Consider the following 18,261-nt stretch of genomic DNA (forward strand, 5'->3'; position numbering starts at 1 on the left):
ACATGGATTCTTTTGAATGGGCTGCATGCCCGTGTTGGACATGTGTAGGATTTCAGTACTTTAGGATTCTTGAGGTCAGCTGAATCCGACACCGAGAACAGTACCCTGTCGGATTCTAACACTCACAGTTGTATCTGTACTCATGCAAAGGTCCTCGTGTTTAGTTAGGTATACTCCTTGTAAGTTGCTTTTATAAATGTGAACAGTTCCACTGTGTCTGTAATTGTCATTTTTTCATGTTATGCTATAAGATGCAATGAAATATCAATTGCCAAGTGAATTACAGTAAGAAAAACTCTAGCTCTGTTAAAATGAAAGTATCAACAATCATGTGCAGCGAGCAAGTAAAACTTTCAATTGTTTATTGTATCAACAATCATGTGTAGGGAGCAAGTATCCTGTTTTGGTGTATTTCTGGGCGTAAACAATAAAATTCTTAACCACATGATTTCAATCACTTCACCAAACATTTTAAATTTTAGCCACATGAAAATTATATATAATTTGAACAATGTGATAGTACAATTGAAAAGTTACTAGTCTAGATGAAATTAAATGGATAAGAAAAGCTAAAATTAAATGGATAAGAAAAGCTAAAAGGTATGATTAGATCTTTCTAACCACTATTATGACAACGGTTAAGTTTTGTAGTTTATTTTTGTTGGGTTTTCAATCTATTGGGTTCTGATCTGTAGAAGCTTTTTATTTAGGGTAAGTCATTACTAATTGTTATTGAATCAATAGTTAGTGAATAATTTTTTTAGCATTCTTTTACATTGATATACTGATTGATAATTAAATATTTTTTTGATATAGTGATAGAAGTTCTTTGTCTTTCTTGTTTGTTTTTTTAGGTATGGAAAAATATTTTTCGAGAGTACCGTCGTTAAAGTCGATAACCCCTCCTACAACTTCAATTATCCCCACCAAAGAACGAGAAAATTCTAAAAGAATTCGATTGGAACTTGATCCTAAAAATCCTCCTGCTGATCCTGGATTAAGAAGGCCAATAATTGATTATCATCATAATGATAGGGCAAAAGTTCGAATGATATACTTCGGAATGGGTCCAATTCAACCACGTAATCATGATTTTCCTCAAATTATGCAAGGAAAAGAGAATAGGCGGTTTAATCAAAAGTGGTTTGATGATTATCCTACTTGGTTGGAGTATAGCATTGCAAAAGACGCGGCTTATTGTTTGTGTTGCTATCTTTTTAAATCGGATAGTAAGGAGCATGTGGGAAGTTGTGATGCTTTTGTTGTTAAGGGGTTCTCTAATTGGAAGAAAGTAGAAAGATTTGGAAAACATATAGGGGGTCCTAATAGTGCTCATAATCAAGCTTCGAGTAAATGTGAAGCTCTTAGGAATCAAGAGCAACATATTGAAGCGTTGGTAAATAAGCAAACAGAGCAACAACAAAGTGACTATCGAATTCGCTTGCATGCTTCAGTTTTGAATGCTCGATTCCTTTTAGAACAAGGTTTACCTTTTCGCGGGCATGATGAATCTTGTGACTCGCTTAACCAAGGAAACTTTCGTCAGCATTTGAAGTTCATGACCATGATTAATGAAGATATGAAGAGGGTTTGTGTGGAGAAGTGTCCTGGGAATCTCAAACTAGTGACTTCAGATATCCAAAAGGATATAGTGAGTGCATGTGCAATTGAAACCACTAACTCAATCATTAAAGATCTCGGGGATTCATTGTTTTCTATTTTGGTTGATGAAGCTCGTGATGTTTCTAGCAAGGAGCAAATGGCCGTAGTTATACGTTATGTAGATAAGCTTGGCCATGTGGTTGAGCGTTTGTTAGGTATTACTCACGTTCCCAACACCACTGCTACATCCCTTAAGGAAGAAATTGAAGCAATATTGGCCAAGCATAAATTGAGCATATCGAGACTTCGTGGTCAAGGATATGATGGGGCAAGTAACATGCAAGGGGAGTTTAATGGTCTTAAAGCACTAATCTTGAAGGAGAATGAATATGCTTACTATGTTCATTGTTTTGCTCATCAATTACAGTTGGCATTAGTTGGTGTTGCAAAAAAAAAAAATGAACATCTCCGATCTCTTTTTTATAGTTACAAATGTAGTAAATGTGGTTGGGGGTTCTTGTAAGCACCATGATATTCTTCAGGAGATTCAACTTTCAAAAATTAAGGAAGCACTTGAAAATGGTGAGCTTTCAAATGGACAAGGACTTAATCAAGAGACCACACTCAAACGTGCGGGAGATACATGTTGGAGCTCACACTATAGAACACTGGTTGGTTTGGAATATATGTTTTTCTCTGTTCTTGATGTGCTTGATCTTATTGTCAAAGATATGAAGTTAAGTTCAGATCAAAGGCATGAAGCACATAATCTCTTGAAATCATTGCAAACTTTTGAATTCACATTTTCCCTTCATTTGATGATAAGTTTATTGGGAATTACAAATGAATTGTCGCAAGCATTACAAAGGAAGGATCAAGATATTGTGAATGCCATGACATTAGTGAGAATATCAAAACAACGACTACAATTGATGCGAGACAATGGATGGAATTCTTTGTTAGATGACATTTCTTCATTTTGTGCTAAACATGACATAGAAGTCTCTAACATGGTTGATACTTATGTTGTTCCCGGAAGAGTGCGACGGCATGTAGATAAAAGAACGGTCTTGCACCATTTTCAAGTTGAGTTGTTTTTTCAAGTTATAGACTTGCAACTTCAAGAGCTCAATAGTCGTTTCAATGAAGCAAATACAGAGTTGCTTCTATGTGTAGCATGTTTGAATCCATGTGATTCATTTTATGCATTTGATAAAGAGAAGTTGATTCGACTCTCTAAGTTTTATCTAAAAGAATTTCCAGAAGTTCAATATTCTACAAAAGAATTAGACAATCAACTTGAAACATATATTCTTGATATGAGGTCTAATACTCACATTGTGAATTTGAAAGGAATTGGAGATCTTGCTGAAAAAATGGTTGAGAAGGGAAAGCATGCCTTGTATCCACTTGTTTACAAGTTCATCACATTGGTACTAATTTTACCAGTCGCAACTGCAACCGTTGAGAGGGCCTTTTCTGCCATGAAGATCTTGAAGAATCGATTACGCAATAGAATGTCGGATCAATTTATGGCTGATTGCTTGATTCCATATGTTGAGAAGGATATTTTTGGTAACATCGATGATGAGACAATCATGTGTCGTTTTCAAAAAATGAGACCACGTCGAGGAAGCCTATCAAATTTTCTTATGGTCATGTTATTAGGTTTTGCACTCTAAAATTGTAAAACTGTAAAGACTATGTCTGGTCTAGTGCAACTCATAGCATACATGAGACTACCAATCAGTTTAGAATAATCTAACTGATTCACACTGTCTCCTTCATTAGAGATCAGCTTCTTGGTATAATCAAATGGTGTCTCAATCGGTTTACACTCACTGTATCCCCATGTAGAAAGTAGTTTTTCAATATAATGGGCTTGGCTAAGAGTAATCCCTTGCCTTTCAAAACTTACTTTCATACCAAGAATGGTGTCAACCACACCAAGATCTTTCATGTCGAATTCTTGAGCCAAAGTGGTTTTCACGTCACTCACTGCAGAGAGATCGGAACCAAGAATTAACATATCGTCTACATACAAACAAATAATTGCAACCTTATTCGACACAGAACGATAGTAAAGGCATTTATCTGAGTAACCGGTCTGAAAACCAAAGCTCTTTACTACCTTGTCAAATTTTTGATGCCACAATTTAGGTGCTTGTTTAAGACCATACAAAGATTTGTGTAACTTACAAACTCTGTTCTCGAAACCTTCCATGACAAACCCTTCAGGTTGATTCATGTAGATTTCCTCTGTGAGGTCTCCATTAAGGAAAGCTGTTTTTACATCCATTTGATGCACAACATACTTCTCAATAGAAGCCAAAGCAAGAAGAATTCTTATCGTTGCCAAATGACAGACCGGTGAGTAAACATCAAAGTAGTCTATCCCACTGACTTGAGTATAGCCCTTAGCTACTAAACGTGCTTTATACCGAGCTATGGATCCGTCAGGATTAAGTTTCTTCTTCAAAATCCACTTACAGCCCACAGTCTTAGCCCCTTTTGGCAAATCGACTAACTGCCAAGTTTGATTTTGTAGCAGAGAGCTCATTTCATCATCAATGGCTTCTGCCCACAACAAAGAGTCCCTAGATCGCATCGCTTCCTTATAGGTTGATGGATCATTCTCTACATGGTAGGTCACAAAGTCCTCACCAAAGTTCTTGGGTACTCTATCTCTTGTAGAAACTCTTAAAGGTTCTGATGTAGAAATCAGTGTAGGACAGGCGTCAAAAGTATTCTGTTCAAACTCTACATGCGATTCTGTAACCATTTCAGTATCACCAGGTAGGTTCAAACCATGATCTCTGAGAAATTTATTCTCAAAGAATACTGCATCTCTAGATTTTATAACCAAATTGGTAGATAGATCCAAAAACCGATCAGCAGCACTATCTTCTGCACCACCTAGATAAACACAAGTGTTGGTTTTAGGTCCTACCTTAGGTCTCCTAGGGTCTTGTATCCTCACATAAGCAATACAGCCCCAAGTCTTAAGAGTGTCTATCTACAAGGATGTTTATGCCATAACTCATAAGGAGTAGTGGTCAACTTAGAGTGGTGTACTCTATTCAGGATGTGATTTGCAGTTAAAACTACTTCTCCCCAATAGCTAGTAGGCATGCCAGCTGTCAATAACATAGAGTTTAACATTTCAGTTAACGTCCGGTTCTTACGTTCAGCTATGCCATTAGATTGAGGTGAGTAAGGAGCAGTAGTTTCAAGTATTATGCCCTGAGAGGCACATAATTCCTTGAACTCTGTCAAAGTGTATTCTCCTCCTCTATCACTCCTAAATCGCTTAATTTTTAAGTTCAATTGATTTTCAACACGATTTTTGAAAATTTTAAATTTATCAAAAGCTTCATCTTTCGATTTTAGGAGATAAATATGACAAAATCTAGAAAAATCGTCTATAAAAGTGATTAAATACTTCCGACCACCTCGAGTAGTGAAACTTTTAAAGTCACAGAGGTCAGAATGTATTAACTCAAGAAGGTGTGTGCTCCTAGAAACCGAACGAAAGGGTTTTCTAGTGATCTTGGTTTGTGCACACACTTCACACCTGTCAAATCTAATCGATGTATCTAAAGGTATATTATAAGTGTTAGCAAGTTTGACCATTTTTCTATAGTTCACATGTCCCAATCTAGTGTGTAACAACTTAGGATCAATCAAAGTGGAACTAACCTGACTAACGGTTTCATTTGCTAAACTCAGTCTATACATACCATCGATTAAGAAAGCACAGCCAAAATAATAAGAGTTAACGGTTAAAGTTACTCTACCACCCAAAAAAGATGAACACATGCCAGCATTGTCCAAAAGACTAATAGAAATTAAATTCTTTTGAATAGCAGGAACTACTTTAACATTTTTTAAAGTTAGTATTTTACCTGAAGAAAGGACCAGGTTCGCAGTTCCAGTGTGAGTCACTTTTGCCTCAGCTCCACTAGCCACTGTAACGGTCTCTTTCACGCCAACAGCATCCGTAAGTAGTTTCTTCGAGTTGCAAACATGGCAGGTGGCTCCTGTATCTAACCACCAGTCTGAAGAAGTACTGGCCTTACCATTGCCTAACATGGCAATAAAATTCTTAGGCGCAGCACTGCCCACCATCATATGGGCTTCCTTTTGTGGTGTGTCAGATTTAGCCTTTTTTGGTTGTTTACACTCTGCAGCAAAGTGACCCCATTTCCCACAGTTGTGGCACTTGCCCTTCTTTTTCTGAAAGATAGTCTTTTTGGCCTCCAACTTGGGATGTTCACTTTTAGGTGACTTGGATTTTCGAGGAAATTTCTTGGGATATATTACCGCGTTAGCAGCAGATTGTTGTTGTCTAACCATCTCCAAGTTATTCCTAGCTCGATTCTCATCTTCGATTCGAATGAATCGTTTGAGATCATCCAGTCCCACTTGCACATTTTTCCGATACATCTCGGTTTTGAAAGAGTGCCATGCAGATGGTAACTTGTATATAATTGCACCCACAAGAAATGAATCACAGACAACTATTTTTTCATTATTCAACTTAGATCTCAAATTTTCTAGATCAGTAACTTGAGGAGTGATTTCCTTGTCTTCTTGAAACTTGAAATCCATGAATTTGTCCACAAGATGGGTCTTGGACAATTCCTCCTCCTTCTTGAATTGAGCATCTAAGTTGTCCCATATTGCTTTAGCAGTGTTAAATTTACTATAGGTTTCTGCAAGACGATCTGAAAGACAATTCAACAAGTAGTCTTTGCAGAAATCCTCATCCCTAAGCCATTGAGATTCATCAACGTCTTCATCCGTCTCAGCAAAGGTACTCAAAACAGTGTAAAAACAGTTCATGTATTTTAGACTGAATTGAGTCTTTCGCTTCCATGAGGTAAACTCAGATCCACCAAAGGAGTGAAGTTTGACCATCTCAAAAGGCATAGAGCTCTTTTCCATTTGATATTATTTATATGAAATAAAAAGTGAAAAGATTGCACCTGATTGGCAAATTGCGAGAACCCAATCCAAGAACGACGGCAAGAACCGAACCGTGTGAACCGTTCGCAAGTACCGAATCCAAGAGAGTGGCCGACCAACAAGAAAGCGAACCCAAAAAAACAACCGGTGAGGGAGGGCTGCCAATATCAATTTCCAATATAAGGTTGGTTCACAGAGACGATTCGGCCAACAGCCAAGAGATGAGTGCAAGCTTGCTGAAGGAGCTGCCCCCTTTCAAGCTCTCTCCTTATTTCGGTTGGAAGGAGGTTATAAAACCCCCAACAAAAAACGATGTGGGTTTGATCAGGAATTTCGCCCACCAAAATAAGCTGAGAGGAAGTTGTGAAAGACTAAGACCAAGAAACAATGGGCGTCGCCTCTCTCTGTTTGCAGGGAGTAGAAAGAGAGAGACCTACAATCTTGATTTCAGCTCCTCTGTTTCTCCTTCTCAATTTCCACCCGAAATCACCCTAATAGAGTGATAGTGATGTGGCTGAAGAAAGAGAGAAAGACACGCCTCTGTGGGTTGGAAATCACAAGATGGGTTACAAGAAGGGTTTCCCAAATTAGTGATCTGACCAAGGTTGCTTGGTGGGAGAGAAATTTCACGTTTGGTGCAGAAGTTCTTGCTCTGTTTTTTTTGCCGTGAGGGATTGAACCCGAACCCAAACCCAAACCCAAATCAACTTGCTCTGTTTTTGCCGTGAGGGATTGAAGCCGAAGCCGAACCCAAACCCAAATCAAAAAACAGCAGAATCCACCGTTTCCTCCAATGCCCAAATGCCCAAACAAGAGAGTATTTGCAGAAAACCCACCCAGGAACCCACGTCTCCAGAAAGTGGGCTTTGCCTTGAGAAAAGTTGAAATCCGCCCAAAGCAATCGAACAGCAGATCTTTGCTTCTCTTCTAATTCCAACGAATGGAATTAACCCCCGTCAAAAATGATTTTTTGATTTCTATGTGAGAAGCAGACGATCCAAAGATAGCCACCACCGTTTTTCAAAGAGAGAGGGAGGCAGAAAAAACAAGTCCAAAAGAGAAAACCCAAAAAACCCAAAAAACGAATTTAGGGTTTTAATGCTTTAAGATTGTTAGTGTAATTAGGGTTTAAGCAAGGATGCTTAAAGCATTACACCCAAGGTATCTAATTTTGGAATACCAAGTTTGTTGCCTCCAGCCCCTATATATAGAGATACACTAGGGTTAGAAGAGGTTAATGGGCTCCAGCCCAAATGGGCCCACTACACCTGGTCCATTACCTATTGGGCTTATATTAGAACATACATGGGTTATATGATATACCCAACAGTTTTTTGGTAGGTAAGCTGGGATCGAACCCGCGACCTCAAGGTTGAGATACAAAGCCTCAACCCTTGTGCTACAGGCCCAATTTTTTTATTTTCCCGATGGGTGCTACGGGCCCAAATTTAATTCAACAATTAGGGATGCTGTTCACATTATACTTAAAGACAACAAAGGTGGAGAACGCATCAAATTTATTCACAATGAGATAAAATCCAGGTAAATTTCTTATTATCGCTAATGAAATAAACATGTTATCAAAAACTATATTAATAGAGTCAGCAAGGAAATGACCCCAATTATTAGACGACATTAATTGTAGGGAGAATAAGACTAGTGACTGGTTATATATATAGGGTGTCCAAAGCAATCATTTGATGGGCCCTTTCATGGATGAGGTGTCCACTAAAAATCAGCTCCATTGGATCACCATAGGGTATCCATTTGTGGGGTGAAAAATGGGCAGATTTGTGGGCAAACAGTATCTGTCTATTTTCTCCCCCACAAATGGACACCCTAAGTGGGTCCAATGGAGCTGATTTTTGGTACACTCCCCATCCATGATGGAGCCTGTCAAATGAATGCTTAGGATCACCCCCCAATGTGGCCCCACCCCTGTTTCTAGCACTCTAGCACAGATAAGCTATCTGCGCTCGAGTGCAGGAACCCTTTTCTCATATATATATATGAAAGCGAACGTAGTGGATTTTCCCGAGTTGGCACATGGAGCTGACATAGTCACATTTAACTTCGACCTTATTTGATAAAGGTACATGAATTAGGAGGAAACTGTGGCACCCAGTCCCCCACTAGTCATCAGGAGGGAGCCAAATGATCCCCTTCCAATGGATGATCAGAGAGAGATAATTTTTACTTGATTTTTTTTTTCATTTTTCTATTTTTCTTATTTTCTATTTTTAAAATTTATCGTCAATACAAAAACTTTGTGCACCGGGTATATTGGTCCGTTTTTATGACGTAGAGGTGTTTTCACTGTTTTGCTCATTTTTATGAAATATGGGTATATTGATTATTTTCTAAGAGATAAGGGCATTTTGGTAATTTCTGATGAGGTATGAGTATTTTGGTAATTTTCATGAGATGAGGGTATTTTTGTCATTTTATGGCATAGGTTATAATTTTCTACGAAATGTTGGAATTTTTTTCATTTCTTATAAAATAAGGACATTTTGGGATTTTTTTTCTTTTTGATGAACTTTCAAATTTTTCTATTTCCTCTTAAATTTATCATGGGTACATAAAACTTTGAGTAAAAATATTTTGGTTATTTTCTACTAGGTATGGGTATTTTGGTCATTTTATGAGATAAGGGAATTTTTATTATTTCTAATGAGATGTGGGTATTTTGATCATTTTTATAAAATAAATGCTTTGCTCATTTTTACAAGATATGGGCATTTTGGTCATTTTTGATGTGTAGGGGTAATTTGATCATTATACATGAGATATGTGTATTTTTGATAATTTCTTATGAAATATGGGTATTTTTCTTTATTTCTTCAAGTTCTGCCTGAAATAATCATTCCTCCTGTTTTACTTCTTTGTTTTATTTTGGGTGTTTCTTGAGAAGAAAGAGAACCACAAAAACCCACTCTTGGTAAAATTCAGGATGTCTTTTATTTACTGTTCTCGAATAGAACATCAACTTAACATAGCTAAAAAAAGATGCATTGTATGTTTAAATATTGTACATCTACTAAGACAGGTTAAATTAGTCTAGGAATCTGCTCTATAATCCTGCTAGCTGTTCCTCTTCAAAACTTGAAAAAGGAGTCCACATTTTGAGTTCTGAAGTTATATTTACTTCAACTGAATTAATCTCCCTCCAATCTCCAAGCAATTCTTCAGTGAATGAGAATGGGAGATCATAACATGATGGTATGTTGTTACCCCCACCTCCATCACAAATTAGACTACTTTTGTCTTGGACTTCATCACCACAAACTCGCACGAAATCTGTGTTTAGAATCTCCGAACTGAGTAGTTCCCCCACATCAAATTCCATTAGAAAGTTATGAGAATTGTCGTCTTGAGGAATTAGCAATGGCGGGCATTCGTAGAATGTGTTCTCCTTATCGTCCTTCTCGGCCGTAGGATCTCCTTGTGGTGGGAGAACAACCTTGGTGCATCGTACCGCCTTAGTTCGAAACACTTTGTGGGGTTCGAAATTTTCGAGTTCTTCGACGGATCGATCTGTTGTAGTTCGCTTCTTCTTTTGAGATTTTTTGAGGTTATTTTGGATTAATGTCGTTTTACTTGAGTAAGTTTGTCCCCTTTTGCTTAAATTTGTATTCCAATAGTTCTTTATTTCGTTGTCTGTTCGCCCAGGCAATCTTCCTGCTATGAGTGACCATCTGTGAAAACAAAATACCCCTTCTAAATTAGAACCATTTTTTCTACCTCATTTTTGCTTCAAAATGTAAGTAACATTTTACCCTAGAAAGGAGACAAATAGAAAGTACCTGTTTCCAAGGAGTTTGTGAAGTCTTGTGATGAGATCTTCTTCTTCTATGGTAATGTTACCCCTCTTGATATCAGGCCGCAATTAATTCAACCAACGGAGTCTACAACTCTTACCACATCTTCTCAAACCTGCAAAATTTTACTTCGACATTGAAGTGTGGTGAAATGAAGGGAAACCCAACATTTTTGGCGTGTTTTCTAACCTTTTTTTAAAGTTAAAGATCATTTCTGGTAGAACATTCTAAAACTATTTGATAGAAAAGTAGTTGCTGAAAAAAAATTTACTTTACAAAGGTAAACACCAAATCTTGGAAAACTCTGTTTCCAGGGTAAAAAAATTCACAGTTTGCCAAACATTCCCTTATAAACAAGAGAAATGAAGGAAAAAAACAAGCTTTATTTTCTTCACCTGCTCCCTTGGGAGTTGGGAAGGTGTCTCCATTTGTTTGGATTGCAAGAAAAACATTTCTGATGGAAAAAATTTTCTAGGAAATTTTTTTCTTTACACAGTTATGAGGGAAGTGATATGATTATGGTTAATTTATAGGGATATTATCGTAAATTGAAGAACCCTCTACATAAAAGTTGAATAGGGTTGGTTCAAGTTATATTTTTTGGTGTGTAAAAAAAGTACCAACTTTTAGAAATATTTTTGCTTTCCAAACTTTTCCATAAAATTCTTGCAAATCAAACAGGGCCTTATTGAGAAAAAAAAAATCATGTTTGGCAAGCATGCACTCAAAATGAAAGAGAAATGATGAAAAAAAGTTTAAGTTTCTTCACCTGCTCTCTTGGGAAGGTCTCTCCATTTTCCTTCTCCCTGTTTGGTAATGTAATCAGTTAGAATTTTATCTTCACGAGCAGACCAAGCCCCTCTGTTGAGTCCCTCTTCGGCACAACATGGTTTCCTCCCCATCTATCTATCTTTCTCTCTTTCTAGCTATAACTATCAGTCTACCTTTACAGAATTCTAAATCTAATGAGACACCTTTGAGGGGCCTATTGCTTGGGAAGTTCCTCATTCATGGGACATTCATCTCCTCAATATATAGATAAATTTGGGCATACATCGAACCACTGTGTATAATCCTTCCAATGAGCATGGGTCGACGTGTGTTCTGTACTGGGTCCCGTGAAATTATATTTGAAATCACTCTTCTGTCGTAATTGAAAAAGGCAATGATCTTTCCACCCCCTTTCACAATCATTCCCACCTATTTTTGTTTGTCGTTACGGGTAAATGAAGTAATATGTACACCGAGTTCGTGGTGTATACACCATATAAGAGAAAAGTACGGCGAAAAAGACCCTGCTACCCTACTAACATAAACAGAAACGTCATTCACCTTCCTTTTTCATTATTGCCCATTAAATTGGAGTATTACACGAGGCTTCTTTCGGTTCATCTAAATGTGTTTTTGAACCGACAGAGCCTTGTCTAAAGTCCCCCCCTACCAACCATTAGTAAATGATCAGGAAATTCAAAATCTTGCCAAAATGCTGAAATTCGAGCATACTTTGACTAACCTCACTGGTTATTCTAAGATTTGGCTTCTTTGGAACAAATCTCTTAGTATGAGACTGGAATCTACCATGTCTCAAGCCATGTCCGTTGAGCTAACTCACCTCCAATCTGGAAGTGTGGCCTTTCTCTCTCTCGTCTACGCCAGCTGCTCTATGGTAGAGAGGAGAGAGCTCTGGTCCTATCTTTGTGATTGCAACCAGGTATTTCACACGGCTTGGTTGGTGGGGGGGACTTTAATGCCCTTCTTAATGCTAGAGAAAAATTGGGTGGGAGGCCTCCAAACCCTGTTTCCTGCAGGGAATTTCAAGGAGCCATTGATGATGCGGGTCTGATTGATGCAGGCTTCACAGGATCGAGATTCACCAGGTGTAACAATCAAAGAAATGGAAGTTGTGTTTGGACTAGGCTTGATAGAGTGCTCCTCAACTCATAATGGCTGAATGACTTTCAAGCTACCTCAGTTACCCACTTATTTCGCACATGCTCTGACCATTGTCCACTCCTAATAAGCATCCATGCTCCATCTTCACCAATCATCAGACCATTTAAATTCCAAGCCATGTGGACTAGGCACCCCCAATTCCAAGCAATTGTAGCCGAGGCTTGGTCTATCCAAGTGGATGGAAACCCACTGGAGGCACTATCCGTAAAACTGAAAAATACCAAAAGTGTCCTAAAAACCTGGAACAAGGAGATATTTGGCAATGTTTTTCAAAATATCAAAAGCCAGGAGGATGAGGTCCTGAAAGCAGAAGTTGCTCACCAAGGCAATCCAAACCAAGAAAATATTGAGGCTCTAAGCAGGGCTTCAAACTTGAATGAAGCTATCCTCCATGAGGAAATCTTCTTGAGACAGAAATCAAAGGAGAAATGGCTCAAAGACGGTGATCAAAACACCAAATTTTTTCGTGCTTCAATGCAACACCAAAGAAGGGGAGTAGGGATCACCAAAATCAGACACTCGGGAGAATGGATTATAGACAAATGCAGAATCAAAGAGCTAGCAAGAAAACACTTTGAAAAGGCCCTATCAGAAGAAGGTTCAAGGCAGAATCAAGAATTGCTTAATCACATCCCCATGATGGTCTCTACCGAGGACAACCAAATGTTACTGGCCCCTCCCTCAGAGAAGGAAATCAAAGTCGCCACTTTCAGCATGCCTCAGGAAAGCTCTTCAGGACCCGATGGGTTCAGTGGACTCTTTTATTCCACTTGCTGGGACACTGTCAAATCTGATCTCGTGGCTGCTTCCAAAGCTTTCCTGGCGGGAGGTAAATTAACTAAACATTACTCATCTACATTCATTTCATTGATCCCAAAGTTAGAAAACCCAAAAGATTTTTCAGACTTCAGACCCATCAGCCTTTGTAACTTTTGTTATAAGATTTTCTCCAAAGTTATTGTATCAAGACTTGCAAAAGTATTGCCAAATCTAATCTCCCTAGAACAAGGAGCTTTTGTCAAAGGCAGGTTCATTTCGGACAACATAGCAATCGCTGAAGAAATGATGACAGGTTTGAAGAAAAAAGTAAGAGGAAGCAATGTGATGCTAAAAATAGATATGGCCAAAGCATTTGACAGACTCAACTGGAAATTCATGCAAGAAGTGTTAGAAAGGTTTGGATTCTCTAACCAATGGAGAAAGCTTATCAAGGAGGCTACCCAAAGTTGCTGGTTCTCAGTCATCCTGAATGGTGAGCCCAATGGATTCTTTAGATCCTCGCGAGGATTGAGACAAGGAGACCCCCTGTCGCCTTGCCTATTTATTCTAGCAGAGGAAGTTCTAAGCAGAGGGCTCTCCTCTATTTTTAGAGAAGGCCGAGCAACATATTTTCAAAGGAGTAGAGGCAGCATCCCGATCACCCACTGTTTGTTCGCGGACGACACCATAATATTTTCAAATGGGAGTAAAAATAGCCTCAAGCAAGTCATGTCCTTCGTCTGTAGATACGAGCAAGCATCAGGCCAACTAGTTAACAAATCAAAGAGTTGTTTTGCTGTTTCTAACAAAACCTACCCATCTAGAAGAAAAATTATCGCAAGTACAACTGGATTCACCAATAAAATTCCACCAATCACTTACTTGGGAGTACCTCTCTATGTAGGGCGTGTGAAATCCAGCTTCTTCGATGATTTAATTCAGAAGATAAGAAGAAAGATAGAGGGCTAGAAATGTAAACTACTTTCCCAAGCTGGGAGATTAGTTCTCATCAATCATGTCCTGTCAAACACTCCTATTCACACATTATCAGCAATGTGTCCTCCTAAAGCGGTCTTAAAGAGAATAGAGAACTTGTTGTCCAGTTTTTGGTGGGGCAGCAGTGATCAAGGAGCCAAAATGCACTGGGTATCATGGAGTCGCATATCAAAGCCCAAAGTTGAGGGCGGCCTGGCAACTAAATCTCTTTCGGAACTAAGCTCAGCATTCAGATTAAAGTCTCTTCACCACCTTCACTCTAACAACTCGTTATGGAGCTCCCTTATCAGATCGATGTACTGTAGAAAACATCACTTGAATTTAATCCAACGAACTCATGGTTGTTCAAAAATGTGGAAAGAAATCTTATCTGTTCAAGCTACTTGGATTCAAAATTCGAGATGGATTGTTGGAAATGGATACATCTCTTTTTGGGCTGATCTCTGGATGGGAAGCACCCCAATATTCTTCTTGGCTGAAAATGGAGAAGACATAAACATCACTATTGCCATCAAAGACATGCTTCTTCCGTCAGGGGGCTGGAACATGGAGATCATTGAACCACACCTCTCGACGGTTTGGATTGAGGCGTTGTTCAACACCAGGCTCCAATTGATGAATCTCCAGATATTCTGGTTTGGTGTCCCTCCCCATCAGGCACCTTTAGCACCAATTCAGCATGGATCGTCAACAGGACTAGAAATAGTAATGTGAACTGGGCCGCACCAACCTGGGGATCTATTCCTCCAAAAATCAGTTGTTTCCTCTGGAAAGTTTTCCAGGAAGCCATTGCCACAGATGAAAGAATAAAAAGCAAGCACATTCAGGCGCCATCTAAATGTGTTTGTTGCTCGATCCATAAAGAGGAAACCATGAACCATCTATTCATAGAAGGACAATTAGCTCGATCTATTTGGTCAGAGTTTGCCAACCCTTGGAACTTCAATCTAATCCAATTTCAGTCTATCAAGACTAGAATTATAAGTTGGTGGAAAGCATGAACTAAAAGAAAAACTCAAGCAGCCCATCTATTCAGCCTCACAGCGCCCATCATAGCTTGGAAAATTTGGAAAGAGCAGTGTAGTAGATGAATGGAAGGAAAATCTAATTCCACCAATAGAATCATCAGCACCATTTCAAAGGGTATAAGAAACCTGGATTGTAGCCATTCTCCTCTCAAGGAACCAAACTTGTTAGAGGTTCTTTCTCACTCACAGCTTGGCATTTCTCCTTGCCGTCCAAGGATTCAAAAGGATTGCTGAATTCAATGGATGAGACCCCCTAAAGGAACTCTTAAACTCAACATAGATTGAGCTTCGAAGGGGAACCCTGAAGAAGTAAGTGGAGGAGGAGTTATTCGAAATGAAAAATCAACGGTTATCTTAGCTTTCTCTCTTTACTACGAAAAAGGCACTAACATGGTTGCGGAATCTTGTGCGCTCTTGGATGGGCTCCGCTGTTGCAAGGCCTTTAATATGAGCAAGATGCCCGTGGAATCAGATAGCAAAGTTCTAATCGATCTCATCGACGGGAAAGGACAAATCCCTTGGGCAATCCAATATCTCTGGAAAGAGATTCAACCACTCCTTTGCATTTTGTCTCCCACTTGCAATCACCATTCAGAGAGGGAAACTCAGTTGCAGATGCCCTTGCAAACTTTGGCTGCTCATCAAGATCCAATTTGTTCTATCCCTCCTGGGCCTCCATGCCTCACCTGGCAAGAGGGGCAGCAAGATGTGATGCACTTGGCCTTCCCAACATCAGAAGCAAGATCAACTAAGGGCACTCTCCCATATAACCATTGAATGTTGTCTTTTTCCTATGGCTTTTGCTTGCTATTTTGTCGAGTTAGAGGCTTCCCCTCCTCCTCACTCTCTTTCTAGGGCTATGACTTCCTATATTGATGGCTAGGAGGTTTCCCCTCGTCTTGTATGGTCCCAACTTTTTATATATAAACTGGCCGATCCTCCCCGGAGTCGTTATCTTTCCGGGTTAAAAAAAAAAAAACCTTAGGTTCGTTTCTATCTTGGCCGTCGAAAATAACTAGAGATTGATGGATGCTTGACACGTGTTGGAAAACTTTTTGGAACGCTGACAACCCAAAGTCAATCATTATCTTTTCTCACTTCTCTTTTGGTCCTCACTTATCTTTTGGCTTATAACGGTAACGTTATTGAATACGTCTCTTTTGGTTTAGAACGGCGATGTTATTGAATATTTTATTATTTCTCATGTCTCTTTTAGCTGAGAACTCTGCCGGATTCTAGAGTACGCCGCCAGAATATTAAGGGGTACGCCGGCGAAAATAGGGTGTAAGCGGAAATAGGGGTACACCGGCGAAATTCAGGGGTGCGCCGGTGGAAATAATGGGTGCGCCAGTGTAAATAATGGGGTGTGCCGGCGGAAATAGGGTGTACGCCGGCATAAATAATGAGGACCAAAAGAGAAGGGAAAAGTTTATAAGCAAAAAGAGACATATTCAATAGCGTTACTAAGAGAAGTGAGAAAAGATAACGGCAAGGATCCAAAAAGTATTCAATAACGTCAGCGTTCCAAAAAGTTTTCCAAAACGTGTCAAGTATCCATTTGTCTCTAGTTATTTCCGACGGCCAAGATAGAAATGAACCAAAGGTTCTGTCGGTTCAAATACACATTCAAACGAATCAAAAGAAGCCTCGTGAAGCGCACCAATTTAATAGGCAGTAATGAAAAAGGAGGACTCTGTCGATGTTAGAAGGGTATAGGGTCTTTTTCCTACCCGATTTTGATGAATAGCCTCTTTTTTGTTCTTGTTTTAAAAGATGCCCACAATCCGTAGTTTCGCCAAACATTCCTTACTTTCCTCATTTTTTTTGTGGGTAAAAATAATTGACTGAGCGTAGGGGTGGTGTCATTTTCCTAGTGAGAGGTACTACACGGGGGATGGTGTATACACATTGATTTGGCCATGTGATATTAATGAGGGGAAGTACGATATAATGAACATTTTATAGGTGCTTTTGGTTTTTGTTTTGGTAGCACTTTGGAGATAGTAAAAGTAGACCTAGCAAAAGGGTCGGACGGGTCGGGTCGACCCGCGGGGTCTTGCGGGTGAGGTGTAAGAACCGGTAAAATATATATGTATAAATAAATAAAAATGGCCTCATAGGTGGGTAATCATCGGCCATTACTCATTTTCCCCAAGTAATCGGGCATGAGGACATCTGGCATAATGGGGCATACGCGATTCGAACCCAACTCAAAGCTAGGATTGAACGACTTCCTACCACTAAGCCACCGCCCCAGATGTCAACAAAAACGGAATAGATATATACATATATTAAAATTTTCCAATAGTCACTATTCATAATTACTATGCACAATAGTCACTATGCAAGATTTACTATGCAGAAATACTATGTAAGATTACTATGCAGAAATACTATGCAAGTTCACTAAAAGTACTATTCACAGTAGGACCCACCGAGTACTATTCACAAGCGGGTCCCACACAAGCGGGTCCCACACAAGCGGGTCCCATATAAGCGGGTCCCACATCAGCGGGTCCTACACAAGCGGGTCCCACCAACAGCGGGACCCATCACTAGTCAGCACAACTATTACAGTCACGCACACCGTCTACTATTACACCTAACATTTACTGTTCAAACAACGAAAATAATAATTTAATAATATAATTATCGACGAAAAATAATTAAATAATATTAATCACTGTTACTTCGTTGACGAATATAATAATTAAATATCTAAATAGTATTTACTATTCAAAAGTACTGTTCACAAAAAAAGTCTATAAATAGCGGATCTCAGAAGAAGAAAAAAACTCACGAGAGAAACAGAGAAGAGAAAATAGTAGGGGAAAGAGGGAAAGAGGAAGAGAGGGAGAGAAGAAGAGGAAAAGGAAATCCGCTTCAAGGTAAGTCTTTTAAAATATTTATGATTGGTTAATCTTAGTAATTTAGGATAAAACGCGCATATGAGGCGATAACTCGCTATAGATTATGCAAGTTTTATCATCTTATTTGAACGGTGAAATGCTGGCATAGTAACCGTAAAGTAAATGGTTGGTTCTACCACCTATGTATAAAGCATGCATATGAGGCGATAACTCGCTACAGATTATGCACGTTTTATAATCTTATCTGAACGGTGAAATGCTCGC

At 39.0% G+C, this 18,261-nt stretch overlaps 1 protein-coding gene and 1 pseudogene across 1 annotated transcript; one reads left to right on the plus strand and one right to left on the minus strand.

Annotated features, from left to right (window-relative positions):
- The first annotated feature begins 856 nt into the window (after window positions 1-856).
- Window positions 857-3,284, plus strand: LOC143863437 (uncharacterized). Its single transcript, XM_077374103.1, has 2 exons — window positions 857-2,038; window positions 2,145-3,284. The coding sequence occupies exons 1-2, from the start codon at window positions 857-859 to the stop codon at window positions 3,282-3,284; spliced, it is 2,322 nt and encodes a 773-aa protein (XP_077230218.1).
- Window positions 3,285-9,643: 6,359 nt separating this feature from the next.
- Window positions 9,644-11,293, minus strand: LOC143863438 (transcription factor MYB1 pseudogene; annotated as a pseudogene).
- Window positions 11,294-18,261: the final 6,968 nt, after the last annotated feature.

This window comes from Tasmannia lanceolata, unplaced genomic scaffold, assembly GCF_043159265.1.
Source record: "Tasmannia lanceolata isolate RefF3 unplaced genomic scaffold, GAP_Taslan_0.1 ptg000044l, whole genome shotgun sequence".
Classification (NCBI taxonomy): domain Eukaryota; kingdom Viridiplantae; phylum Streptophyta; class Magnoliopsida; order Canellales; family Winteraceae; genus Tasmannia; species Tasmannia lanceolata.